Below are 20584 nucleotides of genomic sequence, written 5' to 3'. Positions count from 1 at the left end.
ACACAGTGACGTAAGTGGTCAGCTGACGGGTTTGTTTTGCTCGCTTTCCAGAGCTCGTCACCATCAAAACACAAAGGACGGAAACGAGAACGTCGACGAACATCGAATAACGTCAAGAATCACTCCTCCAACTCTTCAACTCGCTGCCATTACGAAACTGCAGCACAACCCGGCGATTAATATCGTCCCTTTTGTTACGCTAGCGCCGCCATTTACCTCCCGTTGTCGACTGGGACGACGACTTTGACGCAGCATGCCTTCGGAAAAGTCCTTCAAACAAAGGAGAACATTTGGTAGGTGTTCTCTTTTAAGTATTATTCTGCCTTCGAATGTTTAATGTGTCCGCCATGTAAGATAACACATCAAACGATATCAGCTTTTTTGGGGGGGGGGGGGGGCAGAGTAAAACTGCTTATAAACACAATTCCGGACCAGACAATCTTGTTTACTCGAGGGCCTCGTTTTGTTATTTTTTTTACCATTTAAATCAAACACCAAACCCGTTGGAGACGCAGCCATTCGATGGTGTTTAGTAAGCTTAACCTGCTGTTTTTTTGTGAGACGACGGTACAAAACAAGTGCGAAGAGGTTTCGAAATAGGGAACTGCAGGATTGGGGGATGGGAGACTTTTCAAGAGGAGCGAATAACATTGCATTTAACACTTGTTTAAAGTTCCTGAATCTTACTTATTTCACAGCAAGGTTACTACGGCATAATCGTGCTATGTGTATATTTCTTTAGTACTCATTGAACTCTCTTGGATAGTAACACAACCGACTTCCGGTGGAAAAACACGTGTATTTATCTCTGTTTTGCAATGTCTGCACGTGAGACGGATCCAGCCCCATCCTTGCACCAGGTCGCCCCCGTCCAGCATCTGTTTTTGCCAACTTTGTTTCACTTTTAGCCCTTTCATGTTTGTTACTGTGCCAAAGTTTCTATCTATCTATCTATCTATCTATCTATCTTGCATGCTATGCTATTTACAGTATCTATCTATCTACTTTGGGTGACGGACAGCAAGGTCAGGATGACTCAACACACTCTTTTGTTCAACAGCAGGGCCCGACAGCTTTCACTGGTTTACCCCTGCCGCATCATACGGGTGCCCAGCCCATCCTTAAGAACGCGTCCACAATCCTACTATCCTTTCACAACACCTCTACACTCCTTTCCAAAGTTTCAAACGACAGTTAAAAGGATATTAATAGACTAAGAGACAAAATAAACAAAATATGAATAAAATTACTCAATTTTGTGCAGGCTTGGAATACATGGAACGGCAAAAATGATGTTGGCAAGCCGTTTGGATTTATTTTCATTTCAGGGATGTGATTTTTCCGACTATAGTCGGAATTCCGACTTTTTCACTTGCGTAGCAAACAAATCAGACTGTCTCACTCTTTCCTTTATTGCTCTGGTTCACCCTGGTGGCCGTTAGAAAAATTGCATAAATTGGCCACATCGTTGCACAAGCTGCAGGGTCTGAACTGCATTTGAACTGACCTTGCAGTATTTACAAAAAAAATCAGGTATGTGGGAAAATTCTTTTGTTATTTAAATCTTCTAAATATGTTAAATTATTAATTTAAGCATGGTTTTGGACAAGTAAATTGCTTAAAACCCAGGAGTTTTGGGGGGGGGCATCGCCCCCCCACTGGGCTCTGCCCTGGCCCCCCAAACCCCCAGCTAGGTTTCAGACTTTTTCTCATCACCTCAATCACATCCCTGTCATTTTGTTTCTGTCGCATTTTATGTTCGTTTTGCCGGAGATCAAAGCCAGGAGAGAAAGCTTACCACGTCTTGTGAGTCATCATTTTATTCATATTTAGTTTATTTTGTCTTTTATTAGCGTATTTGGTATTGGAGTAATCGAAAAGTAATTGAAAGTAATCCAGTTTAAGTAACCCTACCCAACCCTGATGCCAAGGTACACACACACCCTTTTGTCTTGTTGGTCAATCATGGCAGAGCTGCTGTTTTGATGGCATTCTCCGTCTCTTTCCTTCTAATGTGCAAAATAAAAATAAATGGTGTCAACTCTCAACGGCGTTACTAAATATAAGACATGAAATGTAACTAAATATCGTCACAAACAGGTTCAAAATGTCTTCGGCCTTCTCTAGGTGTCCACTGAAAAGCAATGACTCAGACGTGTCATGAGAGACAAACAGCACCCACAGTGCTACCCTGTTCCTGATCGGTCAACTTAACCTAATTTAAGTGTTATCACAGGAGATTGTCCTACATTTCCAAGTCGTATAAACTCAGCGTCAGTGGGACAATTTGATTTGGAGGTCCAATTTACTGTCACAACAGCTGAGTTGTGTAAATTACGTTGTCTCCCGATGCTCCCTTAAAAGTAGTCTTATCAAAGTAGAGACAAATCATTGATACAGCGGTTAATAATTTTGAGAATATTTTTGAAGCAATCTGATGTTTGTTTGTTAAGGGTGTGTTTATGAGCTTTAGCAGTTAAATGTTCATTTCTGCTTCAGATAAGATAAATGCCACGGTACACTTGGCTTTCTTTGAGTGGGTTATCGGGGTCAATGCATTTTGCCCACTCTTAAAACTTGTTTTGGTCTTCATAGCAGTTAATATCGTTGGACCCTCTCTGGTTTGGTTCACACTTGCTCTCCCACGTTGTGACATTCATTATAGGTCAGATCTTAAGCCCTTATTGAAATGTCAATCATCATGTTCGGGTCGATTCTGACTTTTTTCTCTTTTATTATCAAGCCGTCATTTTTTTCTTTGGTCTTTCTCTTTTTCTCTCAAAGTGACACACTAGATTCTTGAAAGTGAGGTTTCCCTAATGCTCAACTGAGTTCAAAGAACCTGTATAATTTTTTCCACCGCGCCTATGTGCTTTTATCTTTTTTTCTTTGTCTTTATATTTTTATCTTTTATCACCACTTTTTCATGACTTGCAACACATTAGGAAGCAGGAAACTGATGGGACAGGTTGAGAGTTATTTAATGCTAGTCTCCAAGGTTTTTGTTAGTGTTGCCTGAAAAGGCCTGTTTCAATTGCAGTCCAAACTCCTACCCAAACCCCCAAAAAGATGAACAATAAGAGTTTATTATTACTCGAGGAATGAGCCGACTGAGGCTGCGATCATGACTTTAGGCCAGGAGATGGCAGCAAAGAGTGGCAAAATATCAAGTTGCGGGGACCATCTTAAAAGACGTACTGCTGCTGTGGTCTGTGGCTGAATTTTCAAAACGGTTAAAAAGACCAAAGGCCATAGAATTTTCCCGTCAATGCCGGAAAATTGTTGATGTAACCTCTGTAGAGACAGAAATATAAAAGATATATATCTTTATACAGTCATGTTTAACTTATATTTCGTTTTAAAATACTTTAATCTGTTATCATAATTCACCTCTCCTCCTCCCGAGTCATCTCAAAGATTATATGAATTTTCGGGTTTTCTTTGGCTCAGTCCTCCAAATCCAGTTAATACGTTGGGCTCAGCCTGAGTCGGGCTTTATTACCTGCGGGCCTGGGACGGGTCGGACTGGATTTTTTTTTTTGGGGACCCGACTTTACCTCTAATAGCATTTAATACAATTAATTTTAAAGACTGCCGTAAACGGCATGGATCCATTTTTACTAAATGAGTTAACAGTAGGAATGTGCATAATTTCTCCGTCGAAAATAGCTGAAACTGCATTTGAGTTTCGGCCAAAACAAAAAATCGAAAAAGGGTAAAAAAAAAAAAAACATGACATCATGTCAAACGTAAGATGAGGCGTCAAAATAGGAGCGCTGCCAATGTTTTTCCAATAAGACATTTTCTTAAAAGTTTATTCAGTGTTCCTTGAAAAGGCATAACATTCATTATTCTAAAAATAAAGCCTTAATTGGCGTTATAATGTCTTAAATCAAATTTTTGAAATTTAAACACAAAGATTTAGTAACATGTGTCAATTGTCCATATCCAGGGAGTACAAAGTTGTTGTTTTTCCCAAGCATGTGCTTTTATGATGCTGAACTCAGAATTGTTCATAAATATATACAGGACTGTCTCAGAAAATTAGAATATTGTGATAAAGTTCTTTATTTTCTGTAATGCAATTAAAAAAACAAAAATGTCATACATTCTGGATTCATTACACATCAACTGAACTATTTCAAGCCTTTTATTATTTGAATATTGCTGATTTTGGCTTACAGCTGAAAAACTCAAAAATCCTATCTCAAAATATTAGAATACTTCCTCAGACCAAGTAAAATAAATAATTTTATAACAGCAAAACTAAATCAAACATTTGAAAATGTCCATTGATGCACTCAGTACTTGGTTGGGAATCCTTTTGCACGGATTACTGCATCCATCCGGCGTGGCATGGAGGCAATCAGCCTGTGGCATTGCTGAGGTGTTATTGATGCCCAGGATGCTTCGATAGTGGCCTTCAGCTCATTTGCATTTGTAGGTCTGGTGTCTTTCATCTTCTTCTTAACTATACCCCACAAATTCTCGATGGGGTTCAGGTCAGGGGAATTAGCAGGCCAATCAAGGACAGTGATGCCATGGTCAGTGCACCAGTTACTGGTGGTTTTGGCACTGTGGGCAGGTGCCAGATCATGCTGGAAAATGAAATCCTCATCTCCATAGGGCTTTTCAGCAGATGGAAGCATGTAGTGCTCTAAAATCTCTTGGTACACAGTTGCATTTACTCTGGACTTGATGAAACACAGTGGACCAACACCAGCAGCTGACATGGCTCCCCAAACCATTGCTGACTGTGGGAACTTCACACTGGATTTCAAGCAACTTGGATTTTGCTCCTCTCCAGCCTTTCTCCAGACTCTGGCGCCTTGACTTCCAAATGAAATGCAAAACTTGCTTTCGTCTGAAAAGAGGACTTTGGACCACTCTGCAACTGTCCAGTGCTTCTTCTCCATAGCCCAAGTCAGACGCTTCTTCCGTTGTCTTGAGTTCAGAAGTGGCTTGACCATGGGAATACGGCTATTGTAGCCCATTTCCCGGACACGTCTGTGAACTGTGGCTTTTGATACCTGGACTCCAGCTTCAGCCCACTGTCTTTAAAGCTCCCCCAAATTCTGGAAGCGGCTCTTCTTCACAATTTTGTTAAGGCTGCGGTCATCTCTCTTGGTTGTGCAGCGTTTCCGGCCACATTTTTCCCTTCCAACAGACTTTTTGTGGATATGCTTTGAAACTGCACTCTGTGAACAGCCTTCTCTTTGAGAAATTTCTTTTTGTGTCTTACCCTCCTGATGGAGGGTATCAATGATGGTCCTCTGGACAGCAGTCAGATCAGCAGTCTTCCCCATACTTGTGATTTAGTTTACTGAACCAAGCTGAGTGTTTTTAAGGCTCAGGAAACCCTCGCAAGGTGTTTCGAGTTAATTAGATGATTCAGGTGATTAGTTGAATAGCCTACTTGTATACTTTTTCATGATATTCTAATATTTTGAGATAGGATTTTTGAGTTTTCTTAAGCTGTAAGCCAAATTCAGCAATATTAAAATAATAAAAGGCTTGAAATAGTTCAGTTGATGTGTAATGAATCCAGAATGTATGACATTTTTGTTTTTTTAATTGCATTACAGAAAATAAAGAACTTTATCACAATATTCTAATTTTCCGAGACAGTCCTGTAGCAGTGTTATTTTTACACTGGACAAAAAAGTGATTTTTCATGCATCATCAAAATGCTCCATGAATGTCGCTAAAGAGTTCTTCGGAATTAGTAGTTATCTGCCAGTTTAAACTAAGGATCCATGAAGGACTGTAAATGTGCTTTTTATTTATAGTCTTCCATGTCTAAAACTTTTTTTTAGATGCCAAGTTTTCAACTGGACCAAAATGTGATTTAAATCTTTTTTTTTTAAATAATGAATGCCTCTAATTCATGTGTTTTTGTTTTGTTGGTTTCTATTGTGATTTTTTTTTGTTGACGTGGTCTTAAATTTGATTCCAAAAGGCATTTTAAGAGTCTTGAAATGAACATGCCTTAAAGCTGTAGTAACCCTGTCTTTGCTCCCATGTTTTTGTTAGCCGTTAGCCGGACTTTGGATAATGTTTCCATGCCAACACTACAGAGAAAACTTGACAGTTTACCAATATTGATCCGTGCGGATAATTGAGTGTGATTCGTTGCCGACTACTGCATCAACGTTATCATTAGATCTCTCTTTCTTCCGTTTTCTTGGAACTATTCACTGTCCTGTCTATTAAAAGCAAAATTCCTAAAATATATGTACTCCTATAAAGTGAGCGCTACATTAACTACAAGCCATTTTTAATCATGACCAGCCACTTTACTCAATGTACTAACGTAGAATGAACTTGCTTGTGTTACTTAACATTTCATGTCTTCCAGCAGTTTCACTTCATTTGTTACGCTGCCAGAATTTTTCAAGGCAATTCAATGCTTTTTTTTTTAAATATAAGTATTCAAAATCAACAGATAATAAGCTGCAACTCAGTATTAAAAGTGAACACATGGAGAGGATGGATGATGAGTGAATGTTAAAGAGGATCTACAGAGCAGAAGTAAATGGAAGGAGACCAGTGGAAGGTAGATAGGTAGGTAGATCTTGTTGGTGATAGGAATGAGTGGAGAGGTGTTTTAAAAGGATAGTGGGATGTTTGGACGGTTTCCTAAGGGATGGGCAGGGCACCTGTATGATGCGGCAGGGGTAAACCAGTGAATGCTGTCGTTCCCTGCTGTTGAACAGAAGAGTGTGTTTTGTCACCCTGACCCAAGTGACATAGCTGCTTTCTTGTGTCCCGTTTCATCTGGAGGGACGAAAGCATGACCAACTGGGGTGCAGAAGTGCTTTACTTGTTTGGGTGTTTTGGCATTTGGGTGGGCCATTGTCAATTTTTTTGTGTTTTTTGCTACTTTTTCCTTTTTTCTTCTTTGTTTTTGTGTATGTGTTTCTCTTGCTGTCGGTCACCCCTCTCGAAGGATATGACCAGGGTATATAGATAGTCTTAAAAGTTGTATACAGTGCCTTTTAAGCAAGTCTTTGCAAAGCAAACGTTGAAATATTCATTCGTTTTTTGTTTTTGTGATATACTTTACTTTTCCTCTAAGTATGTTTGTCAAGCATTACCCATTTTCAGTTTGGGCCCCAAATTTTTGTTTCGGTGCATCCCTCATTAACAGAAAAACACCTTTCATGCGCAATTTTGTTGGTATTTTATAATGTAAAGCACAAACCTATTGAACTGGAGGAGTAATGAAAGCTTCTCATCAGCACCCTTAGACATTACTGTGTTGTGACGCCACCACAAACCTGTTCTGTTTACATGACTGGATTTGAAATGGTGCAGCCAGGAAGTTAGGGTGACCCGACTTACAGTTGAATATAACTCTGAATAAATAGTCCGTCACTAACCAATTGTATCCAATGACCTGTCATCAAAATTCGGCTATAAACTTAGGGAGTTGTAGCAGTGCTCGCTAGCAGCACGATTCAGCACATTAATATTTGACCACTAGAAGTCACTGTATTGCGTAATGCAACCAAAAGTGAGTGCAACAAAGCACAAAGAAGAATTCAGACTATGGAGACACAAGGTGACCAAGCTGCACTATTTCGCTTCTGTTTTTGGGGATAATTTGGGCTTTACCCGAAGCTACAAGATGGCAGACACTCATTTCAGCTCCCTTTTAGATGTTTTTTTGATAAATGTAAATGTTCTGCATTCATATAGCACTTTTCAAGTCAATGAAGACCTCCCAAAGTGCTTTACAATGTGCTTTACACTTGCCCATTCACACACTCACACACCGATAGCAGCGTCAGCCATGCAAGGCACCTACCTGTGTATGGGGGGCATTAGGGATTCAGTGTCTTGCCCAAGGACACTTCGAGGAGCCAGGAATCGAACTTGCGACCTTGATTCCAAGACGAGCGCTCTACCTTCTGAGCTACTGCCGTTTATGTTCTGTGAAATAATTAAAAATTTAAAACACGCAATATGAAACGGAATCTTTCGAGCGCTGTGATCACGTTGCTTCAGAATGTCTAATTTGGCATGTTCAAGGTATCCTCTCGTTGTGTTTTTGGCTTCTTTACTTATTTCTCCTGACATGTGTGCGCTCTTGTCCCCTGCAGATCAAAGAGTGGAAGATGTTCGACTGATTCGGGAGCAGCATCCTAACAAGATCCCCGTGAGTCTTCAGCTCTGGCTTAAGGCATGAATGAAAACGGATTATTCAGCGCTCCACGTTTCACTGTTCCGCAGGTGATCATCGAGAGGTACAAAGGGGAGAAGCAGCTCCCAATCCTGGACAAGACCAAGTTCTTGGTGCCAGACCACGTCAACATGAGCGAGCTCATCAAGATTATCAGGTCGGCAAGCAAAGTTTGCATTTTCTTTTGTCTCTTCTTGTTTTGCCAAACAGATACGTATGATTTGCTTATGTCTTTGCAGATTAATAAAAAATCAGTTAAAAAATTGGTTTGCAATTACATTTAAAAATAAAAATATAGTAGACCCCCGGCAAGCTAAAATTGTTATGTGGCACAGGATAGAAATCAGATCCGTATTCTAGTTTAAAAAGATAAAATAGTATATACATATTAAACATTAGAAAGAAAATCAAATACAGTGGAACCTCGGTTCTCGACCATAATCCGTTCCAGAACCCTGTTCGAAAACCGATTTGTTCGATCACCGAAATCATTTTTCCCATTAAAAATAATGTAAATCGTTTTAATCCGTTCCAACACCCTGAATGTTTACCTCGAATGTTTAACGTCAACATAAAGCTAACCCAGGTTAATCGTACGTTCGCGTTATCGTCTGTACGAAAGATTCCCCTAACATGAACGTGTAAAAATAAAAAAATCAGGTCGTTTACAAGTCATTTAGCACCACAAGTGGCTAGTGCTTCATTGGAAAGGGGGCTCCGTTCCAACACCCTTAATGTTTAACGTAAACTTAAAGCTAACCCAGGCTAATCGTACGTTCGTGTTATCATAATCTTATGGATAGGATTTCCTACCTTTGTGGTGGTCAGCAGAAGGCGCCGGTGGATGGTGGGGTATTCCCTAGCAAGATCGGACACTCGCATACCTCCTTCATATTTAGCTATTATGTCTTTTTTAAAGGCAATAGTTGGACGAACAACTTGTTTTTTTTTTCACCTGTCCTGCTTGCACCGACTTCTTCGGAGGCATAATTAGGGGCTAAAACACCCGTACGCCGCTCAGCATCGCACCCTAGCGCACCGGCGTTCGAACTCCAATTTTTTTGACCGAACAGCGCAGCAAGAATTTCTTGAAATTTTTGGTCGGACACCGATTTGTTCGAACTGAGAGGCGTTCGAAAACCGAGGTTCCACTGTATCACAAATGCTACGTACAAAATAGAAATACGTATTTGAACAACCTGCTATTTAGCTATTTCTCCCACTTATAAAATCATGGAAGGGTCTGAAATCTTCCTCGTAGTTGCATGCCCACTGTGAGAGAGATAAACTAAAAAGAAAAATCCACAATGCATGATTTTTGAACAATTTATTTGTGTTATACAGCTGCAAATAAGTATTTGAACACCTGTGTATCATTTAGAATTTTGACCCTGAAAGACCGGTTAATCCGCCCTTTAGAGGAGTTTTAGAGGAGGACTTTGGAGGGAAGACTTGAGCAGTGGGTCATCGAGCAAAGCACAACAGTGATACTTTTTAGACCCCCATTGTGCGCTATGGTGCTCTTTTTTAAAAATTTCGTTTTATCCATGTCTTTTACTTTGTAATCAATTCTTATACAAGCCTTTTCCAAGTCCATGAAAGCCAAATAGACATCCTTACCTATTGCAAAATATTTCTCACACACCTGTTGTACTGCGTGAGTAATATTTTGCAAAAGGTAAGGATATCTATTTGGTTTTCATGGACTTGGAAAAGGCATATGACCGAGTTGATAGAGAGGTGTTGTGGCAAGTGATGGTAATGTATGGAGTGGGTGGAAAGTTGTTGGAAGCATTGAAGAGTTTTTATGTGAACAGCAGAGCATGTGTAAGAGTAGTGAGTGAGACAAGTGAGTGGTTCCCTGTGTTGACTGGTGTGAGACAGGGGTGTGTGATGTCACCATGGCTGTTTAATGTGTACATGGATGGCATGGTGAGAGAGGTGAATGCAAGAGTAATTTGCAGAGGTGTAGAGATAATCGATAACAGTGGAACGGTTTGACAGGTAAGTCAGTTGTTGTTTACAGATGACAGCACTTGTGGCTGATTTTGAGGAAACATTGAGAAAATTGGTAATGGAGTTTGGAAGAGTATTTGATAGGCGTAAGTTATGTGTGAATGTTGGGAAGACTAAGGTGATGAAGTGTTCACGGGATGGAGTGGGCATGACGTTAGAAATAAGGTTGCATGGACAGGTGCTGGAAGAAGTTGAAAGCTTTAGGTACTTGGGTTGTGATGTGGCTGCAGTTGGTGGAATGGAGTGCGAGGTATTGCACAGAGTGAATCAAGGAAGCAAGGTTTTGGGTGCTCTGAGGAGAGTGATGAGCAACAAGAGTATGAGTATGGATGTTAAGAGGGGACTGTGTGAGAGTGTGATCGTGCCGACTGTGTTGTATGGTGCAGAGACTTGGAGCCTGAACGCAGATTTAATAAGGAAATTAAATGTTTTTGAGATAAAGTGTTTGAGGACTATGTTAGGAGTGACAAGATTGGATAGATTGAGAAATAAAATTGTGAGAGACAGAACTGGAGTAGTCGTGGAACTGAGCAAGCGTGTTTATAAGAGAGTACTCGGTTGGTTTGGACACATGGAGAGGATGGATGAGAAGCGAATGTTGAAGAGGATCTACTGAGCAGAAGTAAATGGAAAGAGACCAAGAGGAAGGCCGTGATTGACATGGATGGATGGTGTTATGAGTGCACTGCAGGAAAGAGGTATAAATCTAGTGGAAGGTAGATAGGTAGGTCTTGTTGGTGATAGGAATGAGTGGAGAGGTGTTGTAAAAGGATAGTGGGATGTTTGGATGCGTTCTAACGGATGGGCAGGGCACTTGTATGATGCTGCATGGGTAAACCAGTGAAAGCTGTCTGGCCCTGCTGTTGAACAAAAGAGCAAAGAGATTGCTGCTTTTAACATGGTACGCTCTATGGTCGTGAAAATACGGTAGTTTTTTCCTTGTTTTGGTCGAAAGTTTAGAAAGACCGCCAGGTCTTGGTAGGTTCGCAGTGGTTTTATGCTCTCTATTTTGATATTATGGCTGGCACAGTGCCACGGGAGTTGTGTAAATGTTGCTAATCTTATTGTATCCCATTCCCGCTTTGAAGTTCTCTGCATTTTCATTCCGGACTTGCCTGTTGGTTCTTTGGTCTTCGCAATGCTGTCTGTTGAGGTGTATTTAAACCAAGACATAATGACACACGGGTTCACTCTGTTTGTCATTGTTAGTCATTTATGTCTACATTGGATCATTCAGAAGCCATCAGGGAAATTCTGAAGTCAGTGGGCGGAGCTGAGAGAGGGATCCGATATTTTTGCAACACCTACTTTTCAGTTTTTTTCATTGTAAATATACCGTAATATAAACTGTCGGAATAATTTAGATCCGTGATTTGCTATTGTTTCTAACATGTTGTTGATTCTTAGAAATTATTTTCAGTTTTTTAGCTTCCAATTTTGAAGCCTGAAATGTGGCAATATGATAAAAAGTTCTCGGGGGTCAATACTTCTGCTAAGCTCTGTAGTAACAACATAGGCATAACATAAGTTGTTATCTTAGATATATTTATCTAAATGGTAGTCCTTCGTTAACAAAAAATAACTCTTAGCTTTCAAAAGGTTGGTGACGCCTGCCCTAATGTCTTCTGCTCTCAACCACCAGGAGGCGCCTGCAGCTGAATTCCAACCAGGCCTTTTTCCTGCTGGTCAACGGCCACAGCATGGTGTCGGTCTCGGCCGCCATTTCCGAAGTGTACGAGCGGGAGCGCGACCAAGATGGCTTCCTCTACATGGTCTACGCCTCCCAGGAGACCTTTGGCGCTGTTCCCAACCCCCAGTGATCTCCCGTCCTCTTATTCCTCTTGGCCAGCCATTGGACAATTAGGTTTTATCGGTTTTGTTTGATTGTTTTCTTCCCCGAGTAACAACGCCGTATTGCCGTCGCATTAGTCTTGACTGCACCTATTAAAACAAAACCTGCTCTAAACATAAGCTCCAAGTAGAGGCTTTTCTGTTGTATCGGTTCTCGCTCCAAAAAGAGAAGAAACGGGGCCCTTTTTTTATATCCGTGATCCTGTCTGCTGTCATGGCAACGTAGCAGTCTTTCCCGCATTGTGGCTAGATCCAATCGTAGAGCGTTCCTCTTCACTTTTCAGCTTACAATTTTCCCCTACCATTAAAGTTACGCGGCGCCGTGCTTTTTATAGATTTATATTTACGCTCGCAACTGAACAAAGCTAAAGTCGAAGCTTTAGGGAGGCGAGCGTGCATGATGTTGAGAATCAACTATAGACAGTGAGGCATTGCTGAAGTAGACCTTGTTGCAGAAGTGGATGTAGCCTCCAGGCCCGAAGATTCCACTCTTGAACTTTCGTGTTCATGAAGTAAATCTCTTCCAGAGTCAAACCTAGATGTCCACTTTGTTATGTCGGAGACAGTAACGACACAGTACCTCATAAGTAGCGCCACCCTCGGGTCTGTCTTGAGTCACTTTGGACAAAAAAAAAACCGAAAGTTCGGTCCACAATTTCCTTGTATCTTTGGCATCGATGAGTGTGAGGTGTGAGTGTCCATCCCTGTTAGATTACCCGCAGTTTGCTAATTCAAGTACAGTGGAACCTCGGTTCTCGACCATAATCCGTTCCAGAACCCTGTTCGTAAACCGATTTGGTCGATCACGGAAAATCGTTTTTCCCATTAAAAGTAATGTGAAATCATTTTAATCCGTTCCAACACCCTGAATGTTTACCATGAACGTAAACATGAAGCTAACCCAGGCTAATCGTACGACGTTCATGTTAGCGTAATCTTCCGTACGAAAGATTACGCTAACATGAACGTGTAAAAAAAAAAAAAGGATTATGAATAGGATTTCTTACCTTTGTGGTGGACGGTGGGGAGAGAAAAATCCTCAAAAGTTTTTCAACCTCTTCCAAAACAGTTGCTTGCCTTTAGCGCTAACTTCCTTAGCCGCATCACTCGATTTCACAGCCTCCTTATTCTTTACTATCGTACTGATAGTAGATTTAGCCATGCTGTATTCCCTAGCAAGATCGGAAATTCGTACACCTCTTTCATATTTAGCTATTATGTCTTTCTTAAAGGCATTAGTTGGACGAACAACTTGTTTTTTTTTTCACCTGTCCTGCTTGCACCGACTTCTTCGGAGGCATAATTAGGGGCTAAAACACCCGTACGCCGCTCAGCATCGGACCCTAGCGTACCGGCGTTCGAACTCCAAATTTTTGGACGAAAAGCGAAGCAAGAATTTCTCGAAATTTTTGGTCGAACACCGATTTGTCTGAACTGAGAGGCGTTCGAAAACCGAGGTTCCACTGTTTTTCAACATTCATGTCCGATGCTAGAACAGGAGTGCTCACCCTTTTAGTGCAAACTTAAAAATGTCAAAGTCAAAATGATGTACCCGTCACAGAAACTGTAAAAACATCCAAATATTTCGGATATATATTTAAGGATTCCGTTTACATTCTTTGACAAAACTAAAAACTAACGAATGAAGGTTCAATGGCAGTCTGCATTGAAAAATAAATTCCTAATTTGTTCATTTGAATGCTGACAATAGTTCTCCCAAAAAATCCAATGTGTTAACTTCCATAAATGTGTCTTATCAGACCAAATACAAAACACTGAATAGACCTTGATCTACCAGTGCTACTTCCGGGATCCACCATTAGATCACAGTCTTCGTAATAAGCACCCCTGGCTAAGAACGTATCGCAGCGATTTGGATGTAAGTTGACCATTGGACACTACAGCAAGCTTATTTGAAAATCTTGACCGGTTCAGTTAAGTGCAAGAAAAAGAGGTCCTCGAGTCTATAGCAGTTTCGGCGGCCCACGTGGTAAATATCCAGATACACGTCAGTTACAAGCTGTCTGCGTACGGACCTTAGCGCTTTTTATGTTTGTGGAGGTACAACTGTTTTTGCATGGCAGTCTTTTATCTAAGTTTTTAAGTCGTTTCAAAGTTCACCGTTCTCAGCTTTGGCTATCGGACAATTGCAAGTCCGAGGGGTGAGGGGGAGCATTGGTTTGTGTGCGTCTTCCATCCCCATTCAGCCCGTTTGTCACACACGCTCACACCAAGCAATAGCCATATGTGTATTTATGTTCATATTTTGTTAACAATAAAGGTTGAAAAACATTTTTGAAGTTGTGAATCTTTTCAACGAAAACGTGTGTCAGACTTAAAATGTTTGAGCGTCTAAAAATAAGCCGGTCAAAAGAGTGCTTGACCCGAAAACCACATTTCCCACAATGCCTGTCCACCACAATACCTGTAAAGGGATGGCTCAGTGCCGCCATCAACCCCATTGATTGGAATTGAGAAATAAATGATCCTAAAGTTGTCCAAGATAAGGCAGCACGGCAGCGCAGTTCTGAGGTGATGGGATCAGACCTTCCTTTGTGGAGTTTGCATGTTCTCTCTGTGCTTGCGTGGGTTTTCTCTGGGCACTCTGGTTTCCTCCCACATTCCAAAAACATCCAATTTTAGGTTAATTGGCCGGTCCAAAATTGTTCCTAGGTGCGAATGAGTGAGTGAGTTGTCTGTCAACCAGTTAAGGGTGCCCACTGCCTGAAGATAGCTAGGATGGGCTCCAGCACCCCTGTGAACTTACTGAGGATAAGCGGTGCAGATAATGGATGGATGAATGGAAAAATGTCCAAGATGATGTCATTTTGTCAGACGGCGAGGCCTCTACATACTGAATTAATTAAAGCTCTTGTCTAGAATTGCTTGTATCTCGAGCGAATATTCCAGATATGAAATGCCTGAAAAGCAATTAATTCGTTCCCTGCCTCCCAAAAGCATACAAGTTAACCCTAAATAGCTATAGAACACATTCCGGATCACAAAAAAATCAAATACAGTAATAAGATGATGTTAAAATTACTTTAAAGCCTGGTTCCTAGTGGTAACATCAGGAAATTCCCCTAATTTCGATTTTTTTTTTCCTACATCGGGCAAACATTTGCTCAAAAGACATTTCATCATTTGAATTTCTCATAGCTTCTGTCACTGTTTAATTTACAACAAATCTGTGCAGTGTTTTTGGAATGTGGAAGCAAACCCGAATGCCCGGGGTAAACCCACGCAAGCATGGTGAGAACATGCAAACTCCACACAGGTTTGATCCCATGACCTCAGAACTGTGCCGCGGACGCGCTAACCACTCAGCCGCCTTGCCGCCCGTGTAATGTAATTTGAATATTTAAGTTATTCAAATTTATTTTCAATGAAGGAGTAGTTACATTTATTTTTACACACCAATTACATTTAATTTATTTCATATTTGTAAAATACATCAGGCACTTTGAGGGCAGCTATTACATTGATGTGGCCCTATGGGAAAATGAGTTTCCTCTGATCTAAAAAGCAGCTGTTAGAAAAATATGCATACATTAGCGGCATCTGTGAAATTGTGTGATGGAAATAGTAGCTTATAAAATGTCAACAAATTTTTGTCAAAAGTAAAATGATGGTTCATGTAGTCTGCATTCAAGATTATAATTTTTGCATCAGTAAGGTAATCAAATTTGGCACAGCATCCGAGGATGTCAAAAAAATAAGTAAATGATGTCCGAACTTGTGCATTGAATTCTATGATGGCTTTCAATTATTTAAAGTGATTGAATTATCTGGTGCGAACTGGGTGTTTAGGTTCGTTCGATGTTATCTGTAAAACAAAGGAACTTTGCGGGTTGCCTTGTCAACCATCCCGGGAGGCCGGCATAAAAGGTGTAAGCTCAGTCGCTCCAGACCCAGCTAGCAGAAAGTTCTGAATTAGCCAGCGAGCGACCAAGTTGGAAATGAGTGAGCAGCTAAGTCCTCTTCAAGAGGCCAAGCGAGTTTTATTTGAACAGGTGGCCAAACAAGTGTTATTCAGGGTCCAGTGTTCTGGTTTGCCCGCGTCCCTGCGTCCTAGACGCATCATTTTTGCTGGGGACGCATTGTCTCAAATCAACGTGCGTCCCCGGGACGCAACTTTTTCGACACAAAATTGTCATTACCCAATTACTTTTCTTTTTTTTTTTTTTTAACAAAGATTTACCGCACTCCAAACTTTTCGTCAGGCATATCCGCCATTGTTGTTTTGGTCTCGCGCCGATCTCGGCAAACGAGATCTCGTTGCTTTCGAGATGACGTCATTGTTGTGGCGGTTGTCGAGTGAAAGTATGCCTCCGAAAAAACAGTTGGTATTAGGTGCACATCACCAAAAAATTGGTAATTTCTTCAGTGTCGGTGATAAGTCGAAACATAACACAGAAAGTGGTAACAACGGCAATAATTCCGGCACGAAGAAACGGCGGAGAAATTCTTCAGAAGACCGCGAAGGCAAGGAAAACATGTGTTTTGAAGCGAACGATTCGACGGAAGAAAATAAACAAAAGAAGACTCCGAGCAAGAAAAGGACTTTTCTGCCAAAATGGACTAAATTACGCTATGAGGAGGATGATAATGGATTGGACTTTGAGAAGGCATTACAACTATGGCGGGACAGCAAACCACAAAGAAAATATGAACTGAAAAAATTGAAGTAATAACTGCTTTGTATTACCAATTAACTGTGATGATTAAAACTGCAAGAATATATAAATATTTCAGCAATATTATTATGTATAATGTACAATATTGTGAAGTGAAAAATCTGAAGTGATAACTGCTTTGTATTACCAATTAACTGTGACGATTAAAACTGAATGAAAATATAGATTAATATAATTATTTCAGCAATATTATTATGTATAATGTACAATATTGTTGTGAACTGAAAAATCTTGAAGTGATAACTGATTTGTATTACTAATAAACTGTGATGATTAAAACTGAATGAATATATAGATTTAGATTATATATTTGTCGCCTGGTTGGCCCGTGAATCGATCCCTGGCCGAGCTGCCATGAATTCCGCAAGATCTGTCTCTCAAGAGAGGGGAGAAGAATCCAGCTTTGCCCATGGACCATGCAGCCTTCCCTGTGGCGGGGGTGATACTAAAATATGGTCGAGTAATTGTTTCCTTCATGAGGATAAATGCTAGACACAATATGAGGCTATTTTGGAACTATTTTGTGTAAAAACCGTGAGCACCACCTGCTGGCCAAATCAGTAACCACAGAATTACCGTAAAATCCGGACTATAAGTCGCTACTTCTTCCCCTAACTTTCAACCCTGCGGCTTATTTAGTGATGCGGCCAATTTATGTAATTTTTCTAACGGCCGCTAGCGGCGTTCGAGTGTTGCTGCCATTAACTGCCCTGTCAAAGCTATATTATTATTATTAAAGCTTTGAAAACTCTCTCGGTGTACCGTCTTTCTTTATAAATATGTGTAACCCATGTATAATATGTATTTGCAACTGTATATTTTTGTAATGTATTTATTTGTATTTATTTTTGACACTTATTCTGATATGTTTTGCACAGGTGAATGAAAAAGGAGGGGCGGAACAAACGCGGGGTGACGGGTTTAAGGGGGACCGCTAAAGGTGAGGGACAGACAAAACGTTGGTTAAAAAAAAGGAGTTGCGTGAGTAAATGTGTTCATCTGATATATTTTTCCCACCCTTACCTTTGGAAATATACACTTTTTTCCTTGGATTATTTTCAACGGGACCTGGACTCTGCAGGTCTGCATCAAGCTTTAAGTACCGGTATCATTTTCTATTCATATTGCCGGCTGTGATTTTTGGACTGTGGACTTTAATGAAGGACATTTAGTTTCAATTGCGGGACTTTAAGTCGGGTTTGGGTTAATTTTGTGTTTGTGTTACATTTTTTTAATGTGGGCGCATGCGGCTTATATACAGGCGCGGCTTGTGTATGTACAAAATCGGTTTTCCTCCTGAAATGTTGTGGGTGCGGCTTTTAATCAGGTGCGCTCTATAGTCCGGGATTTTCGGTATATTCTTAACCAAATAAATATAATTTCCTCTACATTCCAATGGTTACAATGTTTTGATTCCTGCGATTAACGGGGAACTTGATCAAATTACAATAAAGCCTAGTTGCTTTTCTATCCTAAATGGTGCCAGCCAAAGTCTTTTTTTTCTGTCATATTCTTTTCAAGCTTCTTTTGTAAATGATTAGTAAATAAAATCCCTCATTCAATGTGTGTGTCTTGATTAAAGGGGGGGCGTATGTAACTTGAAAATACTGAAATCATCATTGCACTTCCTTTTGTTGCGCACGCAAGTATGTGAAATTCAAATAAACTCATTCTTTTTTCATCCTTTTGGGATTAGGGTTGGCATTTGGAGTGTATATGAAACAATCCTGGTCTTACTTTCACAATTTTCATCCTGGAATAAAATAAAACCACGACCATGCGGGTAATATCACTCTAACCTCCTGACTCCCATTCTTCCTTCCCTTCAGCATAATGCGATTATTGGCTGAAACACTGTTGATAAAAGTAAGATAAAAGCAGATGGGTCCGGTGGAAAAAATATGTCTCTTTGAGCTCAGTTGGGCATTGTTAGTCAAAGGAGAAAACATTTAATTTTAAACTTTTTAGGGAAACTTCAAAGTACGCACCCCACCTTTCAAAATCGGCGAAAAGAATTTCCTTTTAATTGTTGCGTGTGTATAGGAACTAAAAAGTTTTTCATCCGTTTTTGTGATATATTTATCTGAAAATGTATGTGGTGCTCCTAGAGTGCAAGGCGGGTCTAGGAGATTAAACTATCTATTTATCTACCATGGTCATTATCTCTCGAGGGGTGACCGACAGTAGGACAAACACTTACACAAAAACAAAGAAGAAAAAAGTAAAAAGGTAGTAAAAAAACACAAAAAAATTTACTATGGCCAACCCAAATGCCCAAACACCCAAAAAAAGTTAAGCACCTCGGCACCCAAGTTGGTCATGCTTTCGTCCCTCCAGATGAAAAGGGACATCAGAAAGCGGCCATGTCACTCGGGTCAGGGTGACACAACACACTTTTGTTCAACAGCAGGGCCCGACAGCTTTCGCTGGTTTACCCCTGCCGCATCATACAGGCGCCCTGCCCACCCCTTAGAACGCGTCCACAATCCCACTATCCTTTTACAACATCTCTCCACTCATTCCTATCACCAACAAGAGCTCCAGCTTCTATTATATTTAGACCTCTTTCCTGCAGTGCACTCATAACACCATCCATCCACGTCAATCGCGGCCTTCCTCTTGGTCTCCTTCCATTGTCTTCTGCTCTGTAGATCCTCTTCAACATTCGCTTCTTATCCATCCTCTCCATGTGTCCAAAACAACTGAGTACAGTGGAACCTTGGTTTTCGAACGCCTCTCAGGTCGAACAAATCAGAGTCCGACCAAAAATTTCGAGAAATTCTTGCTTCGCTGTTCGGTCAAAAATCGGAGTTCGAACGCCGGTAATGCGTACGCTAGGGTGCGATGCTGAGCGGTGTACGGGTGTTTTAGCCCCTTATTATGCCGCCGAAGAAAGTCAGTGCGAGCAGCAAAATTGCTACAGGTGAAAAGAGAAAAGTAGTGCGTACAACTATTGCATTTAAGAAAGAAATAATAGCTCCACCGTCCACCTGCGCCTTCTGCTGACCACCACAAAGGTAAGAAATCCTATTCATAATTCTCTTCTTTATCCTTTTTTTTATCTTTTTACGTTCATGTTAGCGTAATCTTTTGTACAGAAGATTACGATAACGCAAACGTACAATTAGCCTGGGTTAGTTTTAAGTTTACGTTAAACATTCAGGGTGTTGGAACGGAGCCCAACATTGAGGGTGTTGGAACGGAGCCCCCTTTCCAATGAACCGCTGACCACTTGGTGTGGAGACCCGGGTGCTAAATGACTTGTAAACGACCTGATTTTTTTATTTTTACACGTTCATGTTAGCGTAATCTTTTGTACGGAAGATTACGATAACGCAAACGAACGATTAGCCTGGGTTAGCTTTATGTTTACGTTAAACATTCAAGGTAAACATTCAGGGTGTTGGAACGGATTAAAACGATTGACATTGTTTTTAATGGGAAAAATGATTTCGGTGATCGAACAAATCGGTTTTTGAACAGGGTTCTGGAACGGATTATGGTCGAGAACCGAGCTTCCACTGTACTCTCTTATCCACACGCTTGCTCGGTTCCACTACTAATCCGAGATTAAACACATTCCTTTATCTAGTTTGTCAACTATTATATGTTCAAATAAATAATTGACACTTACATTTGCTACACATCATTGGTTAAGAGGCTTTTGCTTAAGCAGAGCATTTAACACCAAAATGCGTTTTTTGTTTTTCTTATATATTTTAAAAAACTTCAATGTACCCATATGGGAATTTTCTTTTTGTAAAAAAAACGTTTATTACACAAATTGACCAAGGCTTAGTGAAAACAAAGCAACACAAAAATGAAACCTGGCATA

General features: G+C 40.5%; 1 protein-coding gene across 1 annotated transcript; it reads left to right on the top strand.

The window, feature by feature from the left end:
• map1lc3b (microtubule-associated protein 1 light chain 3 beta) lies at nt 1-14344 on the top strand. Its single transcript, XM_088339656.1, has 4 exons — nt 1-293; nt 8106-8161; nt 8236-8342; nt 11844-14344. The coding sequence occupies exons 1-4, from the start codon at nt 254-256 to the stop codon at nt 12019-12021; spliced, it is 381 nt and encodes a 126-aa protein (XP_088195782.1). The 5' UTR covers nt 1-253; the 3' UTR covers nt 12022-14344.
• Nucleotides 14345-20584: the final 6240 nt, after the last annotated feature.

Source organism: Urocampus carinirostris, chromosome 7 (genome assembly GCF_059441175.1).
Source record: "Urocampus carinirostris isolate Australia breed hairy pipefish chromosome 7, RoL_Ucar_1.0, whole genome shotgun sequence".
Lineage (NCBI taxonomy): Eukaryota > Metazoa > Chordata > Actinopteri > Syngnathiformes > Syngnathidae > Urocampus > Urocampus carinirostris.
This window is presented reverse-complemented; position numbering and strand designations above follow the sequence as displayed.

Excerpts from the sequence above, each read along its gene's own strand:
- map1lc3b (XM_088339656.1), top strand. The coding sequence starts at position 254 with ATGCCTTCGGAAAAGTCCTTCAAACAAAGGAGAACATTTG. Across the intron at positions 8,162-8,235 it reads AGCATCCTAACAAGATCCCC|GTGATCATCGAGAGGTACAA; the intron begins GTGAGTCTTCAG and ends ACTGTTCCGCAG. Across the intron at positions 8,343-11,843 it reads GAGCTCATCAAGATTATCAG|GAGGCGCCTGCAGCTGAATT; the intron begins GTCGGCAAGCAA and ends CTCAACCACCAG.